Source organism: Cyclopterus lumpus, chromosome 19 (assembly GCF_009769545.1).
Source record: "Cyclopterus lumpus isolate fCycLum1 chromosome 19, fCycLum1.pri, whole genome shotgun sequence".
Classification (NCBI taxonomy): domain Eukaryota; kingdom Metazoa; phylum Chordata; class Actinopteri; order Perciformes; family Cyclopteridae; genus Cyclopterus; species Cyclopterus lumpus.
In genome coordinates, this window is record NC_046984.1 from 17,401,658 (window position 1) to 17,429,085 (window position 27,428).

The 27,428-nt window shown below is 46.1% G+C and overlaps 2 protein-coding genes across 8 annotated transcripts; both read right to left on the minus strand.

The window, feature by feature from the left end:
- Positions 1-8,502: 8,502 nt before the first annotated feature.
- Positions 8,503-19,702, minus strand: grb7 (growth factor receptor bound protein 7). Of its 7 annotated transcripts, none has more exons than XM_034559350.1 (16): positions 19,619-19,702; positions 17,606-17,819; positions 16,136-16,253; positions 12,551-12,707; positions 12,336-12,457; positions 11,339-11,413; positions 11,103-11,240; positions 10,906-11,016; positions 10,700-10,798; positions 10,520-10,603; positions 10,276-10,392; positions 10,133-10,190; positions 9,897-9,984; positions 9,713-9,806; positions 9,472-9,619; positions 8,503-9,414 (listed from the first exon to the last, which is right to left on the minus strand). In XM_034559350.1, exons 2-15 carry the CDS (start codon positions 17,737-17,739, stop codon positions 9,473-9,475), a joined length of 1,542 nt encoding a protein of 513 aa, XP_034415241.1. In that variant the 5' UTR covers positions 17,740-17,819; positions 19,619-19,702; the 3' UTR covers positions 8,503-9,414; position 9,472. The 7 variants fall into 7 exon arrangements, with proteins under 7 accessions (XP_034415241.1, XP_034415240.1, XP_034415242.1 ...); XM_034559349.1 differs by having other exon boundaries at positions 8,503-9,409; positions 9,466-9,619; XM_034559351.1 differs by having other exon boundaries at positions 8,503-9,370; positions 9,456-9,619.
- Positions 19,703-20,549: 847 nt separating this feature from the next.
- Positions 20,550-26,979, minus strand: arf2b (ADP-ribosylation factor 2b). The gene is made up of 5 exons (XM_034559353.1): positions 26,846-26,979; positions 24,608-24,765; positions 24,126-24,236; positions 22,658-22,782; positions 20,550-22,402 (listed from the first exon to the last, which is right to left on the minus strand). Exons 2-5 carry the CDS (start codon positions 24,753-24,755, stop codon positions 22,241-22,243), a joined length of 546 nt encoding a protein of 181 aa, XP_034415244.1. The 5' UTR covers positions 24,756-24,765; positions 26,846-26,979; the 3' UTR covers positions 20,550-22,240.
- Positions 26,980-27,428: the final 449 nt, after the last annotated feature.

Here is a 27,428-nt window from a genome sequence, read left to right on the forward strand (position 1 = left end):
GTCAGCTCCTCCAGGGTCAGCTCTCCGTCCAGCGTCGGCCTCTCTGAAGGACTGAGCTGTGGAAGACCCTCCAGGAGCTCCTTACGGCTCTCCTCACAGCACTGCTCTTCCCCAAGCAGAGCAGCGTAGAAACCCACAGCGTGGGTCCTCATCTCCCTCTGGTCGGTGGTCATCCTACCTCCTGGGAGCTTCAGGCAGGTCATCGGCTTCCTCTGCGCCGCCAATCTCTTCAGGTTGAAAAAAAAATAAGCTTGGGGCATCCGTGTCCTTCAGCTGGAGAAAGACCTGACCAGGACTCCCTTCACCCTCTCCTGCAGGAAGGAGCTCAACTCCAACCTCCTGTCCTTCAGCAGTCGGCCCATACCGGGATCCGGGTCTCTCTGGAAGCCTTCCTCCATGCTCTTTATGTTGGCTTCAAGGTCCCTGACAGCAGACTAGATGTTAGCGGTGGCGTTTGAGGTGTACCGCTGGCAGAACACACGGATCTGTGCTTTCAACGACATCCCACCATCGTTTCAGAGGACTGGAACAAACTCTTTCAGTTCTCCACTGCTGCCAAAGAACCCTAAAGCTCTAAAGGGCTACCCACTATCCACTCAAACTCTGCACCACGCTCACCACACTAACCACGCTAACCACGTTAACCACGTTAACCACGCTAACCACACTAACCACGCTAACCACGCTAACCACGCTCGCCACGCTAACCACCCTAACCACGCTCGCCACGCTAACCACGCTAACCACACTAACCACGCTAACCACGCTCGCCACCCTAACCACGCTCACCACGCTAACCACACTAACCACGCTAAACACGCTAACCACGCTAACCACGCTCGCCACGCTAACCACGCTAACCATGCTAACCACGCTAGCCACGCTAACCACACTAACCACGCTAACCACGCTCGCCACGCTAACCACACTAACCACACTAACCACGCTAACCACGCTAACCACGCTAAGCACACTTAAAAACAACAAAAAAGCAAATATTTAATGAAATATGTGGCAATGCACTAATAATTAAAGTAATTTCACCATCTTGTATTAAACCAAACTAAGATGTTTCCCTTCTGAAGACAGAAGTTTATTTTAAAAAAGTAAAGTGACACGTTCTGCTGGACCTTCGTAAGACATTATGAGCCGTTGAATGAGGAAACGTTGCCACAGCGTGTGCCGTACATCATGACGGGTGACAGGTGACATGTGACATGTGACAGGTGGACGTCTGGCGGGCCGAAGGAATGAAAGTCAAAAGCAAAGAAACAGACAGATGAAGACAGAATAAATACAGAGAAAAGGCAGCGAGATGACAGGATAATTACAGATTCATGGCTCCCTGGTGGACCGGCGACAGAATAATGAATTATGGGGACGCGGACGGCGTTGAGGACGGCACACACACACACACACAGACACACACACACACACAGACACACACACACACACAGACACATACACACACACACACACACACACGAAAAGGGGACACCGGTTCAAGTGAGGAGACGGCGGATACGTGCACCAACTCCTCTGGTTGTATAGAAGTCTATGCTTCATGTGTTAAAGCTGCATTCTCTCTACTGACCACCAGGGGGCGACTCCTCTGGTTGTATAGAAGTCTATGCTTCATGTGTTAAAGCTGCATTCTCTCTACTGACCACCAGGGGGCGACTCCTCTGGTTGTGTAGAAGTCTATGCTTCATGTGTTGAAGCTGCATTCTCTCTCCTGACCACCAGGGGGCGACTCCTCTGGTTGTATAGAAGTCTATGCTTCATGTGTTAAAGCTGCATTCTCTCTCCTGACCACCAGGGGGCGACTCCTCTGGTTGTATAGAAGTCTATGCTTCATGTGTTGAAGCTGCATTCTCTCTCCTGACCACCAGGGGGCGACTCCTCTGGTTGTATAGAAGTCTATGCTTCATGTGTTAAAGCTGCATTCTCTCTCCTGACCACCAGGGTGCGATTCCTCTGGTTGTATAGAAGTCTATGCTTCATGTGTTAAAGCTGCATTCTCTCTCCTGACCACCAGGGGGCGACTCCTCTGGTTGTATAGAAGTATATGCTTCATGTGTTAAACCTGCATTCTCTCTCCTGACCACCAGGGGGCGACTCCTCTGGTTGTATAGAAGTCTATGCTTCATGTGTTAAAGCTGCATTCTCTCTCCTGACCACCAGGGTGCGACTCCTCTGGTTGTATAGAAGTCTATGCTTCATGTGTTAAAGCTGCATTCTCTCTACTGACCACCAGGGGGCGACTCCTCTGGTTGTATAGAAGTCTATGCTTCATGTGTTAAAGCTGCATTCTCTCTACTGACCACCAGGGGGCGACTCCTCTGGTTGTGTAGAAGTCTATGCTTCATGTGTTGAAGCTGCATTCTCTCTCCTGACCACCAGGGGGCGACTCCTCTGGTTGTATAGAAGTCTATGCTTCATGTGTTAAAGCTGCATTCTCTCTCCTGACCACCAGGGGGCGACTCCTCTGGTTGTATAGAAGTCTATGCTTCATGTGTTAAAGCTGCATTCTCTCTCCTGACCACCAGGGGGCGACTCCTCTGGTTGTATAGAAGTCTATATAAATGACTCTACTTCTCTTGATGTATTCCCTCAGTAAACATTGTAAACATTAGTTTTTGGTCTCAATCTCTAGTTTAAAGTCTTCTTCAATACAGAATGATGTTCATTTAGTAAATTATGGTCATTTAGAGTCAAACAGACCATAAAGCAGGGGATGCTTTAGGGCGGGGCTACACGGTGATTGACAGATCGATTGACGAGAGATACGCCTCCTCAGTCCTAATATGGTCACTTCCTGTTCACTGGTTGGTCCCATTTGATTTTGCTTCTGTGACATTTTTTGTAAAATCCAAGTTCTCTTTTGTTCTGAATGTGAAAGTGCAAGAAAAATATTTTGTCACCAAAATTAATAAATAATTAAGATCTCAATATTGATGAAAAAGAATGGTGCAGCCCTGGTTGGTTTCTCCCCTCTGGTTATTAAATAAAGAAGTGGGACCTCATTATGTCAGTTGGATCAATGCATGTTTCTTTCTGGATAAAAACACAGAAACTTTGACGTCGCTCTGAATGCAACAAAGCAGCTTTTATATTATTACTTATTCATTTCATTCTATGCACTGATGTATATGTGCATGCTGCAAATATGCGTACTGATCCTCATATTTATTCCTTTTTTTTTATCAGTGTTATGTCGGATAAGACACCAAGAGGATTATTTCAGCGTTATGGATATCTGTAGAGAATCTTATTTATTCGTGGCAACTGCATGAATAATATATTTATCATAATTGTAAATGAGGTGTTTTAAAGAAATTACATCTTTAATAACTGATCTCATTTATCAATACAACACACACACAAACAGAATATACATAAATTAATTATATAAATAAATTAAATATATATTTATTAATTATATATTAAATATATACACTGTATATATATTAATTATATGTATGTATATTAATTAAATATATATTAATTAATATATATTAATTAAATAAATTAAACATATACATACACATATATTAATTAAATATATATAACTAAATATATATATATATATAAATTAAACACACATGTATATATATTCACACACACACAGAGACACCCATATATAATTAAAGCGGGGACCGCAAGTCTTATTTGATCAACGCTTTCATGAAGAGGGTAAAAGAGTTCTTCTGCTAACGAGTGGGTGGAAACACAAATTAATATAATCCATTGAGAACACAGACGCTCTTTTGCCTCGACAGATTGCATCACTGCATCCTCTCAAATGTTTTCCAGACATTATTTAATATTCACCCACAGCCAGGAAGTGACATTAAACGGGTCGAGTCGTGCTCAGAATGGATTCGTAACTGTGGGTGACTTTAAGACTCTACATCTCACAGGAGAAGAAGAAGGAGGAGAAGAAGAAGAAGATGAAGAAGACTCGTGGATGAAAAGGGACTTGAACCAGGCGAGCGCTTCAAAGACAATCAGACCAAAGAGTGCTTCGTAGTAATTGCATTCGCACCTTGATACATTTAATTACCTGGAACAAAAGACCTCGACCTCCTGCTGGGGAACCTATTTGAAGTCTGAGGGAATTACAAACGCGTGGTCATTAAAGCTTTAGATGTGTTATTGTGCATCACACCGGGCCGTGACAGGAGGATGAAAGAGCCGGCCGGGACTCGAACCGCCGTCACAACGTCTGGATTCTGCTGTCAGGAGTCTGAAAATAACACTTTTTATTCGGGTTCGTCATCGGTTGGGTTTTAATTGACTCGTTCTATTTGTGTCTTTCACAAACAATCCGGCAGATGTTTGTTTGCGTGGAAGTGGGTCACGTTCACGCGCGGCTGTTTCCACGAAGCTGGAGTCTCGACTGGAATCTGGACAGATTTATTAATGACTTTTTAAAAGAAGAATAGAAATCTTCTCTGGCTTTAAACTAAACTTGGCTTGTTGACCAATAAACGTCTTTGAGACACTCTGAATGTCGTCGTTGCCGCTTGGAGCTCCGCCAGACTGTCACAAAGGATCAATAACATAACTCCATAACCTAATGTACATTCCTAGCTGCTGGCGGCGGAATAAAATGGAGAAAACTGTCAATTCGGATGAGAGAAATGATCATTGTAGAATTAATGAGTGTAAAGCCGAGGCCCTCCTCTCCAGTGCTGCCGCCTGCAGCCCTGGAAACACACATCTCTTATTTATGAGCTGGTTCCTGCTTTTTATTTACTAAAAAGAGCTCCTTTTGCCTTTTCTTTGGCGAAGAATTTAAGATAATTAACTTATTGGTGCTAATTATTAGACTGAATGTATATGTTCATGCCAGCTGAACGTCTCTGTGGTGCATTCTGGGGCTTTTGGTTGTTTTTGAGCATTTCTATTAATCTGCGGTCAGACTGTTAAAAGTGACATTTAGCAGCAGTTCACTTAAACCTGGACTAGTCCTCTGACTTCAGACTAGAGACTTCAGACTAGTCCTCTGACTTCAGACTAGAGACTTCAGACTAGTCCTCTGACTTCAGACTAGTCCTCTGACTTCAGACTAGTCCTCTGACTTCAGACTAGAGACTTTAGACTAGTCCTCTGACTTCAGACTAGAGACTTTAGACTAGTCCTCTGACTTCAGACTAGAGACTTCAGACTAGTCCTCTGACTTCAGACTAGAGACTTTAGACTAGTCCTCTGACTTCAGACTAGTCCTCTGACTTCAGACTAGAGACTTCAGACTAGTCCTCTGACTTCAGACTAGAGACTTCAGACTAGTCCTCTGACTTCAGACTAGAGACTAGTCCTCTGACTTCAGACTAGAGACTTCAGACTAGTCCTCTGACTTCAGACTAGAGACTTTAGACTAGTCCTCTGACTTCAGACTAGAGACTTCAGACTAGTCCTCTGACTTCAGACTAGTCCTCTGACTTCAGACTAGAGACTTCAGACTAGTCCTCTGACTTCAGACTAGTCCTCTGACTTCAGACTAGAGACTTTAGACTAGTCCTCTGACTTCAGACTAGAGACTTCAGACTAGTCCTCTGACTTCAGACTAGAGACTTCAGACTAGTCCTCAGACTTCAGACTAGAGACTTCAGACTAGTCCTCTGACTTCAGACTAGTCCTCTGACTCTGACTTTAGACTAGAGACTTCAGACTTCAGACTAGAGACTTTAGACTTCAGACTAGTCCTCTGACTTCAGACTAGAGACTTTAGACTAGTCCTCTGACTTCAGACTAGAGACTTCAGACTTTAGACTTCAGACTAGAGACTTCAGACTTCAGACTAGAGACTTTAGACTTCAGACTAGTCCTCTGACTTCAGACTAGAGACTTTAGACTAGAGACTTTAGACTAGTCCTCTGACTTCAGACTAGAGACTTCAGACTAGTCCTCTGACTTCAGACTAGAGACTTCAGACTAGTCCTCTGACTTCAGACTAGAGACTTTAGACTTCAGACTAGTCCTCTGACTTCAGACTAGAGACTTCAGACTTTAGACTAGTCCTCTGACTTCAGACTAGAGACTTTAGACTAGAGACTTTAGACTAGTCCTCTGACTTCAGACTAGAGACTTCAGACTTTAGACTAGTCCTCTGACTTCAGACTAGAGACTTCAGACTTTAGACTTTAGACTAGTCCTCTGACTTCAGACTAGAGACTTCAGACTTTAGACTAGAGACTTTAGACTTCAGACTAGTCCTCTGACTTCAGACTAGAGACTTTAGACTAGAGACTTTAGACTAGTCCTCTGACTTCAGACTAGAGACTTCAGACTTTAGACTTTAGACTAGTCCTCTGACTTCAGACTAGAGACTTCAGACTTTAGACTTCAGACTAGAGACTTCAGACTAGAGACTTTAGACTTCAGACTAGTCCTCTGACTTCAGACTAGAGACTTTAGACTAGAGACTTTAGACTAGTCCTCTGACTTCAGACTAGAGACTTCAGACTAGTCCTCTGACTTCAGACTAGAGACTTTAGACTAGTCCTCTGACTTCAGACTAGAGACTTTAGACTAGAGACTTTGGACTAGTCCTCTGACTTCAGACTAGTCCTCTGACTTCAGACTAGTCCTCTGACTTCAGACTAGAGACTTTAGACTTCAGACTAGAGACTTCAGACTAGTCCTGACTTCAGACTTCACCTTGTTCTGTACACCTGTTAGCCACGCCCACCTCATCAGATCATTCTGTACACCTGTTAGCCACGCCCACCTCATCAGCTCTATCACTCTGTGGGACCCCCACTGGGATCCAGTTAGTATCAGGAACCTATATCCCAGCATGCATCAGGAGAAAATATTCAGATCTTAAAATAAAATGTTGGTCAAATCAATCCGCCTTTAGAATCTTACATTAAAAAGTATTATCAAAATATATTTAAAGTAGAAAACTATAAAAGTAATCCTGCTCATTAAGTTATCAAACCAATGAAGTGGAGTTTATGCATAAAGTAATACAAATTAAAAGTAATATTTCACATTGCTTCCGTCTCGTCTTTTTAGCCTTTTTATTAATTTTACCTGGCCGGCCCCTAAAAGAAATATAAAATAGTGTTGCCATAGCAACCCCTCCACCAGAAAAGGGCTGCAGCGGAGAGGAAGGGTTCCCCAGGCACACTGGTATTTAACGACACACACACACACACACACACACACACAGAGTAGGTCAGTGGCTTCTGAAGCCGCAGAGCAGCGGATCTGGGATCAGTGCAGCCTGCCATCGCTCCACAATAACCTCCAGGCTGCCTTTCATGTTGCTCCACCAATCAGCTTCGTCAGGAGTCGGTCCAGGTTTTTTTTTAAGTTAGTCTCGTTTTGGGCCGATGATGGTTTTATAATCATCAGACTTTAAATCAGGCTGGGCGGCACTTTCTCTGCTCAGTGTTGAGGAACCGCTTCCACAAGAAGCGTAGAATGGAACTCAAACAATGTATATAAGCACAATTTGATTATACTTTACTACATTTCTATATAATCCAATTCCATTTATTTATACGGCGTCAAAATCACAAAACGAGTCATGGAGACTTAGATAGTGAAGGTCCAAACAGAGTTACACCGACCAAAGCTGCATTCTCTCTACTGACCACCAGGGGGCGGCGACTCTGGTTGTATAGAAGTCTATGCTTCATGTGTTAAAGCTGCATTCTCTCTACTGACCACCAGGGGGCGACTCCTCTGGTTGTATAGAAGTCTATACTTCATGTGTTAAAGCTGCATTCTCTCTACTGACCACCAGGGGGCGACTCTGGTTGTATAGAAGTCTATGTTTCACGTGTTAAAGCTGCATTCTCTCTGCATTCAAAAACAGACCATAAAGCAGGGTATGCTTTAGGGCGGGGCTACAAGGTGATTGACAGGTCGACGTTACTCCTCCAGTCCAAATTTCAGTTCACTGGTTGCAAATAAAAACAAGATGGCGATGGCTAAATCACCGAACTCGAGGCTTCAAAACATCCGTCCTCAAACCAGAGACGTCACGATGACGTCGTCCACTCCTTTAAGAGTCTAAATATTCTAGACTCTAAGAGGTTCTCTTTATTATCCTCTGAGGCCAGAAAGCACTGAGACTCTAGGGAAGAAGCAAAGTTATTAAAGTGCATTAATGGGACATCAATATATGAAGAAGAGCTCAGCGTCTCACAGCAGGTCACCACAGTTCAGGCCTCCAGCAGCATGACGAGGTCCTCCGTATTAACCAGAGGTTAAATACTCAGTCACCGGTGAAGGCACCAAACCAGTGTGCTCTCCAGGTGGCGCTACAGTGGCGCTACAGTGGCTCAACATACGGCTCAGGCCCCTCAAAAGGGTCACCAGATGAATCTGCGAGGTCGTGAAGAAACAAAAGTTCTCAATGTTCATAATTATTTAAATAAAAAAGCATGTGAAGAAGTTCCAGAGAGGTTTTCCAGGTTTAGACTCAAATACATAGACAAGTGAATTTTATGAAAATCTATGTTTAATATGACTGTTTATTCAACATATAAAAACAAGTCTGAACATTATATACATCTCTATATAAAACTCAAACCCTTTTAATAAAAAATAAAGACATTCTAAGAAAAAGACCTTCATGATAAAAAGCAAAACGGTGCAAATATTAAAAGTAAAACAAACATTTTAGAAACACTTGATTTTACACTCGTCATTTCAGAAATTAAATACATATAATTTTGGCATTACCATCCCAGATATTGTGCCACAGTAAAAACCCTGATATAAAAAAAAAAAGCTCCCCATCACCATCGTTGTGCAAATACAGCGGTGAGAGTTCTGGTTCTGAATAAACACACAAGATGGTTAAAGTACATAAAGCACAAATAAAAATAAATACAAAACAGTCGGAGGAGTTGACGCGCTACATGATCGCAACCTGGGTTATTGTTAGGGTTATAATAATAATAACCACAATGTAAAAACAAAACAAAAAAAGCGTGTTAGTTTAAAAAAGACAAGAAAGCTTTGACTGGAGCGCCCTCTGGTGGCCACAAGGGGGGGTGGCGTCACAGAGCCAGATCAAAGTCTGAGGCATCGTTAATAAAAAAAATAAAAAGTGAAATACTAAAGAGGGGCAGAGCCTCCGATACCAATAGTCACATCGACCTCCACAGAATTCAGGTTTATCAGCTTCTTGGACCCGAAGGTGTCCCGACTGTGTGCCCCCACCTCCTCCTTTGGGTGGTGGTGGGGGGCGTAAAAAGGCCTCAGACACGGGGGTGCTTGAGGCCCATCTTCTGTGTCTGTGTGGCACTGTGAGGCGCACCTTTGGGTGGGGGGGCCTCACAGTGCACCTTTGGGTAGGGGGGCCTCACAGTGCACCTTTTGGTAGGGGGGCCTCACAGTGCACCTTTTGGTAGGGGGGCCTCACAGTGCACCTTTGGGTAGGGGGGCCTCACAGTGCACCTTTGGGTAGGGGGGGCCTCACAGTGCACCTTTGGGTAGGGGGGCCTCAGAGGGCCACACAGACACAGGGGTGCTTGAGGCAGACGGGGAGGATGCCCTTGTTGATCTGGTGGAACTCCACCAGCTGCAGGAGGTCGATGAAGAGGGTCACGCCGTCGTCCATGGTGAAGTACTTCCTGCCGTCGTCCTCGCACTGAGGGCACAACGCCGCCGCGGTTAGGACGCGCACTAAAGTGTGTGTGTGTGTAGTGTGTGTGTGTGTGTGTGTGTGTGTGTGTGGACTCACAGGGATCACCAGGTAGTGTTTGGGCTTCAGCTTGTAACACAGCGAGAGCACGAAGCACTGCGCGTGCTGCTGGCTCTCACGGATCAGGAACAGCCTGAAATAAAAAAAGGGAGGCAGCCTTCAGTGTGAGGAAGGGTTCTGGTCCCACTGGGTTCTGGTCTCACGGGGCTCTGGTCCCACTCACCCGTCTACGAGGCCCTGCTTTTCGATCAGTCTCTGCGTGTCCTTCCTGGACACGCCCCCGTGGAACCAGGGCTGGGACTTGTGGATGGCTGCAAAGGAACAAACGCACACATGAGGCGAGCGAGCGCACTGCCTCCTCGCCTCCTGAGTCAAGTGAGGACGCATAAATAAATGTAGGTGAGGAATTTCAGAAGTACAGAAGGGACCCGGACCAGGTCTCCTCTCATGTGGACTTACTGGTCGGTCTCGCTCCAGAGTTCAAGTTGGGAAGACTGCACCTCAGAGCTTCTCTCCTCTGGAAGAAGAACACATCACTTCAGTTTCTCCTTAAACACCCCCCCACCCCCCCTAGGCCTGTCCATCCTCCTCCTCCTCCTCACCCTCCAGGCCTGCCCCTCCTCCCTCTCGGCGCTCTGGGCCTCCGTGGGGTTCTGGATGACCCGTCCTCCGGTCTTCCCTGAGAAGTCCATGGCCACCAGACTCGCCTCAGACGTCGACTGCTCGGAGAAACAGAGTTTAAAAGAGAAGAGGCGGAGCTTCAGAACTACGCCATGTGACCCGACGGAGGAAAGAGAAGAGGCGGAGCTTCAGAACTACGTCATGTGACCAGACGGAGGAGCTCACCTTGACGTCCGCTCGCTGGGTTCCTTCCAGGTTCTTCGGGGCCGACTTTGATAACTGGTAGTTAGACTGGAGCTGCTTCCCGTACTGACACACACACACACACACACACACAGTAAAGGACTTTAACGATGACGAAGACACATTTGAAATAAACGGCCACGTTAATTAAACTCATGAAACCTTGAAGAGCCTGAACGCCGACGTCCAACACGTCCGAGTCTGTTCGTTCTCGGCACACAAGATCTTCAGGTCCTGAACCCGGAGCGGGTTTCTGGAACCCTACAAACACACACACACACAATGAGGAAGATCTTGGGTGGATAACACACACTTCTTTTAAAATAAATATACATCCATCTTTTCTTATAATTATTTATAGACCTCACCTTAATGCAGAAGGTGAAGTCCGATGGCGCGCTGTACAGTTTTAGGCTGTTTACAACCGTGTAAACGTTCAGGTCATCCAGATCGGCCACGTACTGCAGGTGTCGAGGCTCCTGGTGTCACACACACACACACACACACATTCAGCATCACATGTTGGAACACAGGGGTTTTTAAAAGTGGGACTTGACCCCCCGACCTTGGAGGAGCCTTTGGTGGAGCAGTAGAGTCCGGAGCGCCGCAGGAAGAAGTAGACCTTCTTCCAGGATTTACGGCTGGGCTCCTTGACCTGCAGGAAGCCCTGAATCTCTGGACACGTCCCGGATCTCAGCAGGTTCTGAGGAACCCAGAGGAACCCATTGTTTAGACGTGAAATGCACAAATAGGAAATGTTGCAGCATAAAATAAACATGGTGTTGAATTGCTGAGACTCACCTGGATGAGATCCGATGACGTCATCCCTTTGGTGACGTCGGCGCTGTCGGAGATCATGGCCTCTGGGAAGAAGAGCTGAGGAAGAGGAGGAAGGTTTCCTTCAGACGTTGGACATTTATTTACAGACCCGCTTATAGTTGTGGACAAAGTCTGAAATGAATCAGTCAAAGTTCCGTTTCTACAGGACTTTATAAAGTTATGTGAACGTCATGAACAGAGAACAATGAAGAAGACCTGCTGGTTTAAATGATCGACAGCAAAACACAAACTTAGTGAATGAAATGCAAAATATTCTCTTACGCCAACCGCTAAGAAAAAGGTTGTTTATCTTTCTGAGAACGTCAACCATTTAGATTTTTTCAAAATTCTCTTTTAATTAGAACTGAATCTTTTAAACAAATCACCTCGAAGTTAAAAAAATAATAAATCAGGAGATTAAATGAGTCTCAAAATGAGTCAAAGCAGTTAGACATCTTTCCAGACTTAAGCAGGAGCCCTGCAGCGCCGTGGAGGCGGAGCTTCAAAACCGGTTCTCGTCTCGGTCTGTCACGCTCGTCGTGCCGCGGCGGCGCTAATCTCACGAAACACCCCAGAGGCACCGAGGCAGCGCGTCTGCACCAGCACGCAACCTGTCAATCATGTCATCTGCTCACTTATGCAAGAAGGGGCGGGGCCGGACAGGTGTGTGGTGGTTTGATGCCATTTGCAGAGTTTAACCTGCAGAATCAGACTTGAACACCGAGATGCACGAGAGGCCCTGAAGGCGCTTCTGGCTCCGACTCACGCAATGTTATCGTTTACAAACAATAACTGAAGACTAGGATTCATCAGCTGGAAACCCCCATGGACCCCGTCAGAGCTCACATTTCAGAACATAAACCAGATAATTAACTCTACACGCGTTTTTATTAGGCGTAGTTTGAGTCACAGGACTCTCATTGGCTGTTACATGGAAGCTCCCATCATGCAACACTCATATGCGGGTCGGGCTGCGTACCGTCGGTTTCCTGAAGAACTCGTACTTGGCGTAGTTCTTGCAGAACACGAACCTGGTGTCTCCTTTGAGGGACCAGGTGGCCTGAACCTCCAGCACGACCTCGTGGTCCTCCAGGCATCTCTCTGAGGGGGACGGCAGGACATGTCATGAAGCGCATGTTGTTGTTGTTGTTGTTTAAATACCATGTCAGTGGAGGCGTGCCCTGTTAGTCGTACCCAGGCCCAGCGTGGGGTGCAGCTCCAGCAGAGCCCAGTTCTCCTGGTCGCTGCAGTGGGCCGTCTGGACCAGCAGGTGGCACACTTCTCTGGCCGTGGAGCCTCTGGAGACCCACACGGAGCGGCTGTGGCTGTCCTCCCCGTACACCTTGATCAGCTGATGGGAACGTGACCATTAACGCCAACAAGTGATGAGGACGTTCTACAGATTATGAAGAACACTTGTGATATCGGGCAGCATGAATAAAATGTCAAACAAATATTACGTAAAAGTAGCGACACCAGAGTGTAGAAGTGCTCTTACCCTCAAGTTATTAGTCAATAAAACTCAATTCACGGAACCATTTGTGAAATAGCCTTTGAACTTGTTTTTAGTCCCGAATTATCTCTATAAAGTCGTTATTATTAGAGTCGGGGTCCATTCCCATGATCAAGCTATCCACAGGAAACGATGCACCTGACCAAGATCACGACTCCTTTACCGGTTCCCATTAAAGAGGGAGATCACGACTCCTTTACCGGTTCCCATTAAAGAGGGACATCACGACTCCTTTACCGGTTCCCATTAAAGAGGGAGATCACGACTCCTTTACCGGTTCCCATTAAAGAGGGAGATCACGACTCCTTTACCGGTTCCCATTAAAGAGGGAGATCACGACTCCTTTACCGGTTAAAGAGGGAGATCACGACTCCTTTACCGGTTAAAGAGGGAGATCACGACTCCTTTACCGGTTAAAGAGGGAGATCACGACTCCTTTACTGGTTCCCATTAAAGAGGGAGATCACGACTCCTTTACTGGTTCCCATTAAAGAGGGAGATCACGACTCCTTTACCGGTTCACATTAAAGAGGGAGATCACGACTCCTTTACCGGTTCACATTAAAGAGGGAGATCACGACTCCTTTACCGGTTCACATTAAAGAGGGAGATCACGACTCCTTTACCGGTTAAAGAGGGAGATCACGACTCCTTTACTGGTTCCCATTAAAGAGGGAGATCACGACTCCTTTACTGGTTCCCATTAAAGAGGGAGATCACGACTCCTTTACCGGTTCACATTAAAGAGGGAGATCACGACTCCTTTACCGGTTCACATTAAAGAGGGAGATCACGACTCCTTTACCGGTTCACATTAAAGAGGGACATCACGACTCCTTTACCGGTTCCCATTAAAGAGGGACATCACGACTCCTTTACCGGTTCCCATTAAAGAGGGAGATCACGACTCCTTTACCGGTTCCCATTAAAGAGGGACATCACGACTCCTTTACCGGTTCCCATTAAAGAGGGAGATCACGACTCCTTTACCGGTTAAAGAGGGAGATCACGACTCCTTTACCGGTTAAAGAGGGAGATCACGACTCCTTTACCGGTTAAAGAGGGAGATCACGACTCCTTTACCGGTTAAAGAGGGAGATCACGACTCCTTTACCGGTTAAAGAGGGAGATCACGACTCCTTTACCGGTTAAAGAGGGAGATCACGACTCCTTTACCGGTTCCCATTAAAGAGGGAGATCACGACTCCTTTACCGGTTCACATTAAAGAGGGAGATCACGACTCCTTTACCGGTTCCCATTAAAGAGGGACATCACGACTCCTTTACCGGTTCACATTACTCACTCGGTGCAGAAGTCTGAAAGGCTTTTAATCTGCTGATAATCATCAAACAGCTTTTATGGCCCACGACGGTCGATGACCCGCAAACACTATTAAATAAAGGAGGCGTCGGTGAAACAGTTTAAACTTTGATCAGAATTCTTTGCTTCCGATAATAATCATGTTAATAAATATCTTTGGGTCTCGAATTGTTGGTTAAATTAAGGACAAGTCGGTTTCTCTTCATGACAACGTAGTGTTGAAGGGAAGAACCTCAAAGCATTCATGTCAATATTCAGGACTATGGCATTAAGAATTATTGTGTTTGTGAGCTTAGAATGAACTCTTCGAAACAAAGAGGCAAAGAAGGAGAGACAGAGAGGCAAAGAGACAGAGAGGCAAAGAGACAGAGAGGCAAAGAGACAGAGAGAGCGAGAGGCAAAGAGACAGAGAGGCAAAGAGACAGAGAGAGCGAGAGGCAAAGAGACAGAGAGGCAAAGAGACAGAGAGAGAGAGAGGCAAAGAGACAGAGAGGCAAAGAGACAGAGGCAAAGAGACAGAGAGGCAAAGAGACAGAGAGAGCGAGAGGCAAAGAGACAGAGAGGCAAAGAGACAGAGAGGCAAAGAGACAGAGAGGCAAAGAGACAGAGAGACAGAGAGGCAAAGAGGCATGACGTCTCTACTAAAGCGATAACTCTGGTTAAACAAACTGAACAGCTGATGCGTCGCTGTAACAACAGACATGTTGACACGAGATGTTTGACACGACATGTTGAGACAACATGTTTAACACGACATGTTTGACACGACATGTTGAGACAACATGTTTAACACGACATGTTTGACAGACACGACATGTTGACGACATGTTTGACACGACATGTTGAGACAACATGTTTAACACGACATGTTTGACAGACACGACATGTTGAGACGACATGTTTGACACGACATGTTGAGACGACATGTTTGACACGACATGTTGAGACAACATGTTTAACACGACATGTTTGACAGACACGACATGTTGACGACATGTTTGACACGACATGTTGAGACAACATGTTTAACACGACATGTTTGACAGACACGACATGTTGAGACGACATGTTTGACACGACATGTTGAGACGACATGTTTGACACGACATGTTGAGACAACATGTTTAACACGACATGTTTGACACGACATGTTGAGACAACATGTTTAACACGACATGTTTGACAGACACGACATGTTGACGACATGTTTGACACGACATGTTGAGACATGTTTGACACGACATGTTGAGACATGTTTAACACGACATGTTTGACAGACACGACATGTTGAGACGACATGTTTGACACGACACGACATGTTTGACACGACACGACATGTTTGACGCGACGTGTTGACGCGACGTGTTGACGCGACGTGTTGACGCGACGTGTTGACGCGACGTGTTGACGCGACGTGTTGACGCGACGTGTTGACGCGACATTCACAGCGAACAGGTCGAGACACATTTAGAGGCTCTGTCACCAGACAGAAGTGATTTATTAAACCTTACTCCGAAAGACTATAGGAGAACACACATTTATAAGAAATAATTTGGTTCTCATGAATGTTCAGTTCCTCAAGTCATGGATTCAGTTCGGTAAAGACTCCCTGTGATGTAAAAATGAAACTGAAAGCAATTAAATCGTTTGTGACACCTGGGAGATCATTTACACCAGTAGAAGAAATAAGACCAACATTTAGCTGTGATAATAAAAAGATCCCCATGGAAAGTCATCTCATAAATGACTCAGCGCCATAATCCTGAGATGAAAATAAAAATGGCGCCACTGAAGCGCACTTTTTTATCTCATAATTTCAACTTTCTATCTCTAGTAATGACTATTGTTATCATCACAGCTGAATCTTATATTTCTTTTCACTGGCACAAATGGGCTTCCAGCCTTGACAGGAAGTAAAGTTTGGTAGTCATGGAAACCGACTCACGTGCTTGTTGGTGGACGTCGGGGGAAGAGAACCAATCAGCACCGGTGACTTGGCCGGGCCGCACAGCTCCGGGAACGGGTTGGGTATGGCCGGGACGGAGGAGGCGGAGCCTTGGGCCCTGGAGGCGGGACAGAAGCACACTAAATAAATAAAAACACACAATAAATGTACAAAGAGACGCCTCGTGATTTAACTGAAAATAGACCCCAAACAATTAGTTTAAATAGACGCTTCTTTCTTCACGCCATGACATCATCGAGTGGAGGAGGAAGTGCTTCCATCTTCACGCCATGACATCATCGAGTGGAGGAGGAAGTGCTTCCATCTTCACGCTATGACATCATCGAGTGGAGGAGGAAGTGCTTCTATCTTCACGCTATGACATCATCGAGTGGAGGAGGAAGTGCTTCTTTCTTCACGCTATGACATCATCAAGTGGAGGAAGTGCTTCTTTCTTCACGCTATGACATCATCGAGTGGAGGAGGAAGTGCTTCTTTCTTCACGCTATGACATCATCGAGTGGAGGAGGAAGTGCTTCCATCTTCACACTATGACATCATCGAGTGGAGGAGGAAGTGCTTCTATCTTCACGCTATGACATCATCGAGTGGAGGAGGAAGTGCTTCCATCTTCACGCTATGACATCATCAAGTGGAGGAAGTGCTTCTTTCTTCACGCTATGACATCATCGAGTGGAGGAGGAAGTGCTTCCATCTTCACGCTATGACATCATCGAGTGGAGGAGGAAGTGCTTCTTTCTTCACGCTATGACATCATCGAGTGGAGGAGGAAGTGCTTCCATCTTCACGCTATGACATCATCGAGTGGAGGAAGTGCTTCTTTCTTCACGCTATGACATCATCGAGTGGAGGAGGAAGTGCTTCCATCTTCACGCTATGACATCATCAAGTGGAGGAGGAAGTGCTTCTTTCTTCACGCTATGACATCATCAAGTGGAGGAGGAAGTGCTTCTGTCTTCACGCTATGACATCATCAAGTGGAGGAGGAAGTGCTTCTTTCTTCACGCTATGACATCGAGTGGAGGAGGAAGTGCTTCTTTCTTCACGCTATGACATCATCAAGTGGAGGAGGAAGTGCTTCTTTCTTCACGCTATGACATCGAGTGGAGGAGGAAGTGCTTCTTTCTTCACGCTATGACATCATCAAGTGGAGGAGGAAGTGCTTCTTTCTTCACGCTATGACATCATCGAGTGGAGGAGGAAGTGCTTCTTTCTTCACGCTATGACATCATCAAGTGGAGGAGGAAGTGCTTCTTTCTTCACGCTATGACATCATCGAGTGGAGGAGGAAGTGCTTCTTTCTTCACGCCATGACATCATCGAGTGGAGGAGGAAGTGCTTCTTTCTTCACGCCGTGACATCAGGAAACGCTTGTCGTCGGATGACTTTCGGCCTGAGGTTGAGTCACTGAGTGAGACAACAGCTGACTCACGTCCAGCTGCCTCGTACCTGTTCACGGTGATGACGATGGGCTGGGAGCGCCGGATGGACGGGGAGTCGGCCACCAGAGGCGTCAGCGTGGAGGAGCTCCCCAGCTCAGAGCCGTCGAACACTTCCGTCCAGGGACCGGCCACCTCCATCATGTCAGCCGAAGGGGGGGGCGGAGTCAGACGCTCGGCCTCGAAACCACCCGGCTGCGTCGTCCTGGTGAGCGAAACGGAGACTTGAAATACACCGGGAGCAACGGAGCAGAAGAAAGAAATGTTATTTAGAGTTAATGATGACGTGTTTTTACTTATTGATCCACATTAACATATATTGATCCATATGGAGTTCATTACAGCAGCTGGTCTATAAGGATCCAGGATGTTTAATAATGTCAGTCCCAAAAAAAAAAAAAAATTAATTAAACCTTCTCTGAAGTCAGCAAAGCATCAAAAATACTAAATGTTATGATTTACCTTCAGTACTCATTTTCACTGAGCAGAGCCTGAACGCATCATCCAACTGAATCTAAACTTACATTATAATGCGTTTTATACCATTTCATATATATATATATATATATATATATATATATATATATATTACCAAATAAAATAATAATATCAAGAACTCTATATAAAACACTTTGTTATAGTATTTAAATCACAAGCTTTATATTCAATCACAACATGTTTTCGTGCGCGTGCAGATCAGGTGTGTGTTTGTCTATTTCCAGACATGAAAGTGTGACTCAACGTGTTGTTGAAGTTTTTTAATCCGCAGCAACGCAATGTGACCCATCGATGACGTCATTGCAGTTCACACGAAACGCACGCGGACTGAAAAACAGATTAATCCGCTGCAGAGATATAATACATATATAGACATCTATATATAGATATCTATGTGTCTCCATCTCCAGATTGTGTTTTCGTTGCAGCTCATGCAAAACAAAGCACAATGTCCCGGATGTAATTACATAATCATCTGTTGAGCGTGTTTTTTTGGATTAATCACCTAATTAGATGATTAAAATTCACGACGTCACACATTCAAAGTTACGGTTCTGTCCGACAAACTAAACCACTAACAAACTAAGAAATAAAGTCGTGAAACAATCAAGTCAAAAACGTCCTCGATGAATTCCAGTCAGACAAAAAAAAAAAAAAAAGCAACATTAACCTCCAGATTATTATCTAGTTAACTTATACATATTCATCTGGTGAGTGTGTTCGTAATAATTTAGTCTGTTAATATAAGAACATTGTGAACATGACCATATAATTAATGAACCCAATGTGTTCACAGCTCGTCTTCTTTTTACCCCAAAAACAGAGTTTGTCACATAAGACAAAGAAACAGCAGAAAATCCCCAAAACACAGAATGTGAGTGAAAACGTGCCATTGTTTACGGATTAATTAACCCACAACATGTCTGACAGTGCATTTATTTATCATCATAACAGCCTGATCAGTTCTTAGCATTATTATCATAATTAGGGTCCACCTGCATGTGGGTCACCTGAGACCTCACTCGTTATCAGACCCCCTGGAAGCTCGTGAAGAAACGTCACATTAGTTTCTAAAGCGTCTCAGACTAACCCCTGGAAGGTGGTCCAGACTAACCCCTGGAAGGTGGTCCAGACTAACCCCTGGAAGGTGGCCCAGACTAACCCCTGGAAGGTGGCCCAGACTAACCCCTGGAAGGTGGTCCAGACTAACCCCTGGAAGGTGGTCCAGACTAACCCCTGGAAGGTGGCCCAGACTAACCCCTGGAAGGTGGTCCAGACTAACCCCTGGAAGGTGGCCCATACTAACCCCTGCTCCTCCAGGGTGTCGTCATAACGACCAACACCTGGTCGTAGACCAGAGAAACGGCTCCTCTGCCCGGTGACGCTCCGGTAAACTCGACCGTAACCCCGGCGTCTCTTCTCAGAGCCCCCCGGGGTCCTCGCGGTTCAAGCCCGCCGTTACCTGCTCGAATCACCGGTGGAACAAGAAGGTGGAAGTTACCTGTGAAGTTACCTGTGAAGTTACCTGTGAAGTCCCGTGAGCTCCGTGGGGCCGGGTTCAGCTGTCCGCCATGGCGATGATCACGACAGGTGGGGATGCCGTCACAGAGCCTCGCGCTGGCTTTAAGAGCAGGGCGCCGCGCGCCGCCGACAATTATCACCTGAGGGGGGCGGGGCCTGTGGGTCAGGTGTGCGCGCTAACCCCGCCCCCCCTCCCCCTCACGGAAACCGTTTGCAGGTTAGCGGGTTCAAATAAGTTGAGTGCGTGTGGGCGTGCGTGTTCTTTTCGTGTACCATTGTTTTAACGGGTACATTTACTGAAGTACAGCAGGTACTTGTACTTCAGTCAAGAGGCAATGTGTTGTACTTCATGTGTTTAATAAACTTCCCACTGGATAGTTTATACATTCAGATTAATAATACAAAATAATCAACACGTGCATGATCACATTGGGGAAATCCACGTGTATTTGCTACTTGTCTCCATCTAGTGGTTGAATATGGACACACACTTGTTTTTTTCTTTTCTTAAAACAGAATTAGCTTTTAATAAATTACCTCAGTATTTTTATTTTAGTGGTGGTATTTAAATAAGTACACACATGAGGTACTGATAATATAAATGCTTACATATGGGTCATAATGTTGTGCTTTTGTCAGGTTACTCAAGTTCAGAATAACACACGGAAGGTGAAATATGTGTCTGGGAATGTCTGCTTCTCACAACACACCCATATGTTATTAACTAGACTAATCAATTAGAATTATACCCCTCCTCGATCGCTCAGCACCAATCAGAAGTGAGGATGATGCAGACGGACGTGTGATGAAATCTGTTGATGTAAAGCCGGACTTCCTGGTTCTAGAGTATTTAATGTTTACTCCTCCGGTCACTTGTTTACTCCTCATGTGTACACGTGTACTCTCACATTAGTAGAAATGAGAACAGTTTGACGTGTTGGATCAAATCATGTTTATTAATGTGTTCAGGAAATCCCCACAGAAACAGTTTACAGGGGAACGTTACAGATTTACAATCATTCTCGACACAAGTGCCAGCTTAACCCCCGTGCTTTGTTTTGTTTTCAGACACCGAGAACGCCCCCCTCCCCCCCCCCCCCAGTTGGTCTCCTCAGCTGGAGGACGCGGCGCTGTCACGTGCGGACCGTTCACAGTTCGAGAGCCTTCATATTTGGTGCCGATCCTTCACCTTCAGCCCGAACAGGAAACAGAGACAGTCGGACGCCTTTTTTTTTTTTTCTCTCCAGATTTTCAAAATAAAACTGCCAACCGTCGGTGAGCAAAACCCTCTCGGGGCCCCGTCTGGGATTCACTACTCTTCATTTACAGGATTTGTCGTACTGCTCAAAAAAAAAAATGCATTTGGTTCAGCAGTCAAAGTACAAATAGAAACGCTAGAACTAGTTACAGAGAAAATAAACAACAAACACATGTAACGTCTGGTAAAGGAACATGTGAAGCTTCGTGATGGGACACCTGCTAACCGGCACCTGGTTTTAGTTCTGATGATTCTTTGTACCGAACGTCGACTCAAATTTTATCGTCAGGAGAATTACATGTTAATTCCCCCCCCAAAATGTTTCAACAATAATTGCATATACTCTCAGATTCTAATTTAATTTGTTTTTAATCGTTGGCTTGCTTTGTGCTTCACAGTCTCACCTGGGGGGGAGGGGGGAGGGGGAGGGAGGGGGGAGAGGGAGAACCATTGCTAAGAATAAACTGTTATATTCCAATATAATAATAATAATAATAATAATAATAATAATAATAAAACAAACAGCATGATTTTTAAATGACACCAGAATGATCGAGGATGGGCGTTTCTTGTTGTTGTTGTTGTTGTTGTTTGTCCTTTTTCCTGTTTTTTGATTTGCTTCGACCTGATACAGGTTAAGATGCAACGTGCTGAATCTCTTACTGGTGGGTTTGAGGGTTCAAAATCAAAAAAAGGAGGTTTAAAATGAACATTTAGCATTCAGTCTACATCAGGTGAACAGTTCTAGTTAACATAGATATATATATACTACAGGGGGGGAGGCGGGGGGGGAGGGGGGGGCTTGCACCCTTGCTCTTTCTTTGCCGTATGAAAACCATGCTTCCCCTGGAGAGAAAGGGTGGGGGGAGGGTGGGGAGGCGTGCAAGACTTGGGGAAGGGGGGGGGGGCTGAGGCTGAGTTTGGTGGATGGAGATAGGGGGCTCGAAAACCAGACTGCTGATTCCACAGGAGGTGTGTAAAAGGCACGCCAGGGTTACTCCCAATCCCAGCCAACATACACAGCCTTCACACACACACACACACACACACACACACACACTCTCACTCGCTGAACACACAGGTACACACACACACACACACACACACGCAGCACAGGCTACAGCCCCGAGAGTACTGACGAGGGCAGAAAGCAGGAGGGAGGGAATGAAAGAAGTTCTTGAAAGAAAGCGCTGGGGTTAAAGATTTGTGTGTGGGGGGGTGGAGTGGGGGGGTTAGATGGGAGCAAAAGGGTGGTGGTGGTAAAGAGGGGGGTGGGGGCCTGGGTCCGGTGCTGCCGCTGTGTTGAAACAGAGAGAAATAAACAACAAACAAAACAAAGAAAATAAATGAAAAAGCTGTTGGAATGGATCATTTCTGGTTCTTCAGCTGGTTGGAGAGCCAGTCCAGGCCCTCGTACAGGCCGTCCCCGCTGGTGGCGCAGGTGGCCTGGATGTACCAGTTGCGCTGGCGGAGGGCGTGCAGCCCCAGCTTGTCTGTGATCTCGGCAGCGTTCATGGCGTTGGGGAGATCCTGGGAGGAGGAGACGGCACAGACGGTCACGGCACAGACCGAGAAGCCTAATGAAGAGCTTCGGAAGCTAAACCGCTCAGAATTCATCTCCGATATCTATGACCGGTCCGATGCTCACGGCTAACGCTAACTAGCGCTCCTCCAGTCAACATTGGCACGTGCTCCGACCGATGTATTATATGACGCTAGTTAAACCACATCGAGCAGCGTGAAGCAACAGAAGAGGGCGTGAGGAAACAGGAAATGGCGCCTCACCTGTTTATTTGCAAAAACGAGCAGCACGGCGTCCCTGAGCTCGTCCTCGGCGAGCATTCTGGACAGCTCCTCCCTCGCCTCGTTCACCCGCTCCCTGTCGTTGCTGTCCACCACGAAGATGAGCCCTGCGCGCAGAAACAACGTTTTAAATGCGTCCACGGCGGCGTTCGCAAAGGCAGAAATGAGGAACGTCATCGTCGAAGCTTCTTTCTTTTTTCGCAGATCAAAACCCGCGACTTTGCTCCCTTTGATCATTTATTCCCGTACAAATTGTTTACCGCTGCTTAACGAGTCTCTTTGACTCGAAAGAAAAGAAGCGTAATATTTATGTGGAAGAGTTTGGTTCTTACGGGGCAATTACCATAATTAATAACCTCAAGGTATTTGGGGACTATGCGGCCGAACTGGATATTTAAACGGCTAAAACTCAGCTCAGTAAACATTCAGAATAAACTAACTGTCACTATTCTGTTGACGAACTCCTTGACTCGAGACTTCAGGACACGTTTCATTAAGCTTCTCGTGTGCTTCCTGGTTCAGTGTTTCCTCATGTCGAGGGAGAAGGAGTTCAACTGTGTTCAAAATACACAAACAAACATCAACCCTCAGTTGTTGTTTCCGAGCCAAACGGGGTCATTGTGTATTTTTTAAGGTTTTTACTCTCTAAGCTGCAAGAGAATACTAAACTTATTTTGCACGTGTTGTCTTTGGAGGTTAAGTCTGCTGCTTCTTTTGACCAATCAGAGTTAAGAACGGTCTCAATGGTTGTTAAGAGGCACCTAGGCCCTGTGGTCCCTTTGTGGTCCCTACTCCTGAACCCCCATGACACATTATTATGCTCTTAGTGTGGATATTAGTTAGCAGTTCATCCAAAGAGTGAAATCTATAACTTCAGATTGTTTGAATGATGTCTGGTGACAGTATTTCAAGAGAAAACTTAATATAAACTGTTTTACATTAAATCATCTTGTGACCTCAGACTCATATTTAGGTTGTGATATTTGTATAAACACCAATATATTCTCCAGTATGTAGTTTTTCTAAAGATCTATTTTCTTTAATTATTAACGATGCTGTGCATAACCGTCGTCACCAAAAGGATTCACACGTTCAAATTTCACACTTGGCTGCTCAACGTGTGGCTGGCGACGCTCGCTGCAGCTCCATGTTTGTCTGGTGCGTTCGAGGGAAACGGGAAGAAGCTAAAGCAAAAAAAAAAAAAAAAAGGGAGCAGAACGACTCATTTCAAAACTAAAAGCCAACAAACAAAATACCAGTTGAGTCGAATGTCCATCAGAAGGAAACACCCGAGAGCTTCTTCACACAACGTGATGACTCACACGCCACAAGCCCTCTGAACAATGGCGCCTGAGTCACTGGTTGACTAATTCTAAGATCATTGTTCATGCACCAACGAGGCCACCTATGGGTCACTGCTGCATGCTACCCCCCCCATCCCCCTCCTCACCTTGAGTGTTCTGGAAGTAGTGGCGCCACAGCGGCCTGATTTTGTCCTGACCGCCCACGTCCCACACCGTGAAGCTGATGTTCTTGTATTCTACAGTTTCAACATTAAAACCTGGACAGAAGGAGAAGAGACGCGGATGAGTCACGAAATATCTCGCGTTTGAACGCCTTAAAAGCACTCGATACCCAGTTAACCACCTTTATTTATACAAATTACATTTAAAAGATAAAGTTCATTTAGACGTTAAACAGGGCAGCGTATGAACCCTCATGTTTCAATAGGCATCCAACGACAGATTCAGAATCTTAAAATCGAGTGCGACTCGTTTATTTTATCAGCTAGTTTCTGATTTATGTAACAATTTTGGGAGGATTTCATTCATTTCACATCTCTACAGTCTTGGCATCGGTCCAGAACGTGAACATCACTTTGACAACAGTATACAAATATTCAGAAAAGTACACAGGTAATAAAAGACGTACCAATGGTGGGAATGGTGGTGACTATCTCTCCGAGCTTCAATTTATATAGGATGGTTGTTTTTCCAGCAGCATCGAGCCCAACCATAAGAATCCTCATCTCCTTTTTGCCAAACAGGCCTTTGAATAAGGTTGCGAATACATTCCCCATGGTGACGAAGCTGTGGGAGAAGGAGACAGGGTTAGGAGACGGAGACAGGGTTAGGAGACGGAGACGGGGTTAGGAGAAGGAGATAGGGGGAAGGAGAAGGAGATAGGGGGAAGGAGAAGGAGACGGGGGTTAGGAGAAGGAGATGGGGGGAAGGAGAAGGAGATAGGGGGAAGGAGAAGGAGACAGGGTTAGGAGAAGGAGATGGGGAGGAGACGGGGTTAGGAGAAGGAGACGGGGTTAGGAGATGGGGGAAGGAGCAGGAGATGGGGGAAGGAGAAGGAGATAGGGGGAAGGAGAAGGAGACGGGGGAAGGAGAAGGAGTTAGGAGAAGGAGACGGGGTTAGGAGACGGGGTTAGGAGAAGGAGCAGGAGATGGGAGAAGGAGACGGGGGAAGGAGAAGGAGATGGGGAGGAGACGGGGTTAGGAGAAGGAGACGAGGTTAGGAGAAGGAGACAGGGTTAGGAGAAGGAGATGGGGAGGAGACGGGGTTAGGAGAAGGAGACGAGGTTAGGAGAAGGAGATGGGGAGGAGACAGGGTTAGGAGAAGGAGACGAGGTTAGGAGAAGGAGACGGGGTTAGGAGAGGAAGGTCGGGTCCAGAGGCGAGCGTTCAAAAATGTGCCGTGAAGACCAGTCAGAGAGCCTGGTCGGTCACGATGGCACCAATAAATAAACTAAACAGGTTGAAGCAACTTGAATTACCGGTTTACTTTGTTGATTCAGATTATTAAAGCGAATAACAAATAAACCAATACAATATGATAATACATCTACGTCATTAAGCCACCCGGCAGCATTGTAGGCATTTATAATTAGCCCCATTTTCATTAGAACCAACATTAAAGTGGTGAACATCAATAAGTTGGTCATTTTGAGTACCAAGTATGTGTGTGTATGTGTGTATGTGTGTATATATATATATATATATATATATATATATATATATATATATATATATATATATATATATATATATTCAAGCTAATACTTTTACACAAGTAAGATATTGGATGCAGGATTTGTAAGGGAGTATTTTTTACGTTTACTCAAGTAAAATACTTCTTTCACCACTGCAGGTTGATGAGTCGAGTAAAAGGACTATTTTATTAGTTTTAGTCCTAGTAGTGTTGTATCCATGAGTGAAGCCCATATGGCTGAAGGGTATAGGCTGAAGCACAATGCTAATATATTAGCAACCCTCACAAGATAGAAATATATATACATTTCAATCACACTTGTCACCCTCAAAAACAGCGTCATAAACAATCAGTTAAAAACATTCCTACATTTATTTTAGCGTTGTCCCATAATTTAACTCCTCTAATAAAATACATTTAATCCGTTTTTAACGATGCTCGTAGAAACGTCTCTCCACTCACTGGTCGAGAGACGGGGACGCGATGACACGCCGGACAAACGGCTGAAACACGGTGGGAAGGACACGGCCGGCCGGTTCACCCGGATCCAGCCAGCCGATAAGAGAAGGCCCGTTTCCAGCTGGCGGACTGTGTGTGTGTGTGTGTGTGTGTGTGAGCCGTCACGAGACGACTACCACGGCCCCCACATCACGGTTACGGTCCGGACCGCGCGGGTGAACCCGTTAACGGCCGGGGACAGCTCGCCGGTACTACGGTTATTTAAAAAATATATATATTTATTTTTTTAAAAAAGGCGAAGCAGATTAACGTCACGAAGGGCGGATGCTCGCGGCTCGTTAGCATCCGCGAGCTAACGAGCCGCGGCGACGCAGGACTTCCACGGACGTTAAACCGGGGGGGGGGCGAGAAAAAGAAAGAGGATAAACACATTTTTAAAAAGCACAATTAACGGCGACACGCTCGGTTCATTTCGAGTCCCGTGTCTTCGTCAAACCGCCTCCGTTTTAATCCCGTCGGTTGACGGGAGAAAACGGGAACCTGCTTCGCCGTGCTAGCTGAAGCTAACTGCCGCGTCACAGTAACGGTTGAGAACACCGTGACGTCGGGGTCCGCCGCCGGCGAAAGAGAGCCGTTCGCACGCGGCGGCAGTCGGTGCGCGCGACGTGACGGTATTTTGGGGCCGAAGAACAGCGCGTTCGTGCGGGTAGTTACCTTTTTGTTCTCAGAAAGACAGCTTCTCGATCTTTCCGTTATCTTTTCACTGTCACTCCAAAATGGCGTCTTGCGCAACCGGGGAGACGCCGGCGTACGAGTCCGGGGCCACTTCCCACCACGGGACCTGCTCCAATCACCGCGCGGCTGGCTCGCCTGACGACCCGCCCCCTGTTGTCCCGGCGTCCAATCGCGGCGTCGGCTGAGCCCCTGCGCTCCGTCCACGGCACAAAATGTCGAGGAAGTGGACCGCGCTCGGCTGCATGAACGGGGCCGTTCACACGGCTCCACTGGGCGGCCGCACGTCGAGTGGGTGTGCTGTCTCTCGTGGGATCATACCTGCGGCTCCACGACGTGTTTCTGCTGTTTCTCTTGAATAATGCCCCCCCGGTCGGGCCTCTGAGGGCCAAAGGTATGCGGCCAGAGGTGTTGTTCTAGTGTCAGGGGTCAGAGGTCACCCAGAGACTGCAGCGCCTCCAGCCGTGTGGCAGTGTTCTCCTGCAGAGGCCTGCAGGCCATGGGGCCCCAGTCCTTTGTATGCTACTGTATACTTCAGAGGTACTTATTGTACCTTTTTAAAGTA

Excerpts from the sequence above, each read along its gene's own strand:
- grb7 (XM_034559346.1), bottom strand. The coding sequence starts at position 17,739 with ATGATGGAGGTGGCCGGTCCCTGGACGGAAGTGTTCGACGGCTCTGAG. Across the intron at positions 10,604-10,699 it reads CGGCGTTCAGGCTCTTCAAG|TACGGGAAGCAGCTCCAGTC; the intron begins GTTTCATGAGTT and ends TGTGTGTGTCAG. Across the intron at positions 9,620-9,712 it reads AACACTACCTGGTGATCCCT|TGCGAGGACGACGGCAGGAA; the intron begins GTGAGTCCACAC and ends TTGTGCCCTCAG.
- arf2b (XM_034559353.1), bottom strand. The coding sequence starts at position 24,755 with ATGGGGAATGTATTCGCAACCTTATTCAAAGGCCTGTTTGGCAAAAAG. Across the intron at positions 24,237-24,607 it reads CACCACCATTCCCACCATTG|GTTTTAATGTTGAAACTGTA; the intron begins GTACGTCTTTTA and ends CCTTCTGTCCAG. Across the intron at positions 22,403-22,657 it reads TCGTTTTTGCAAATAAACAG|GATCTCCCCAACGCCATGAA; the intron begins GTGAGGCGCCAT and ends TCCTCCTCCCAG.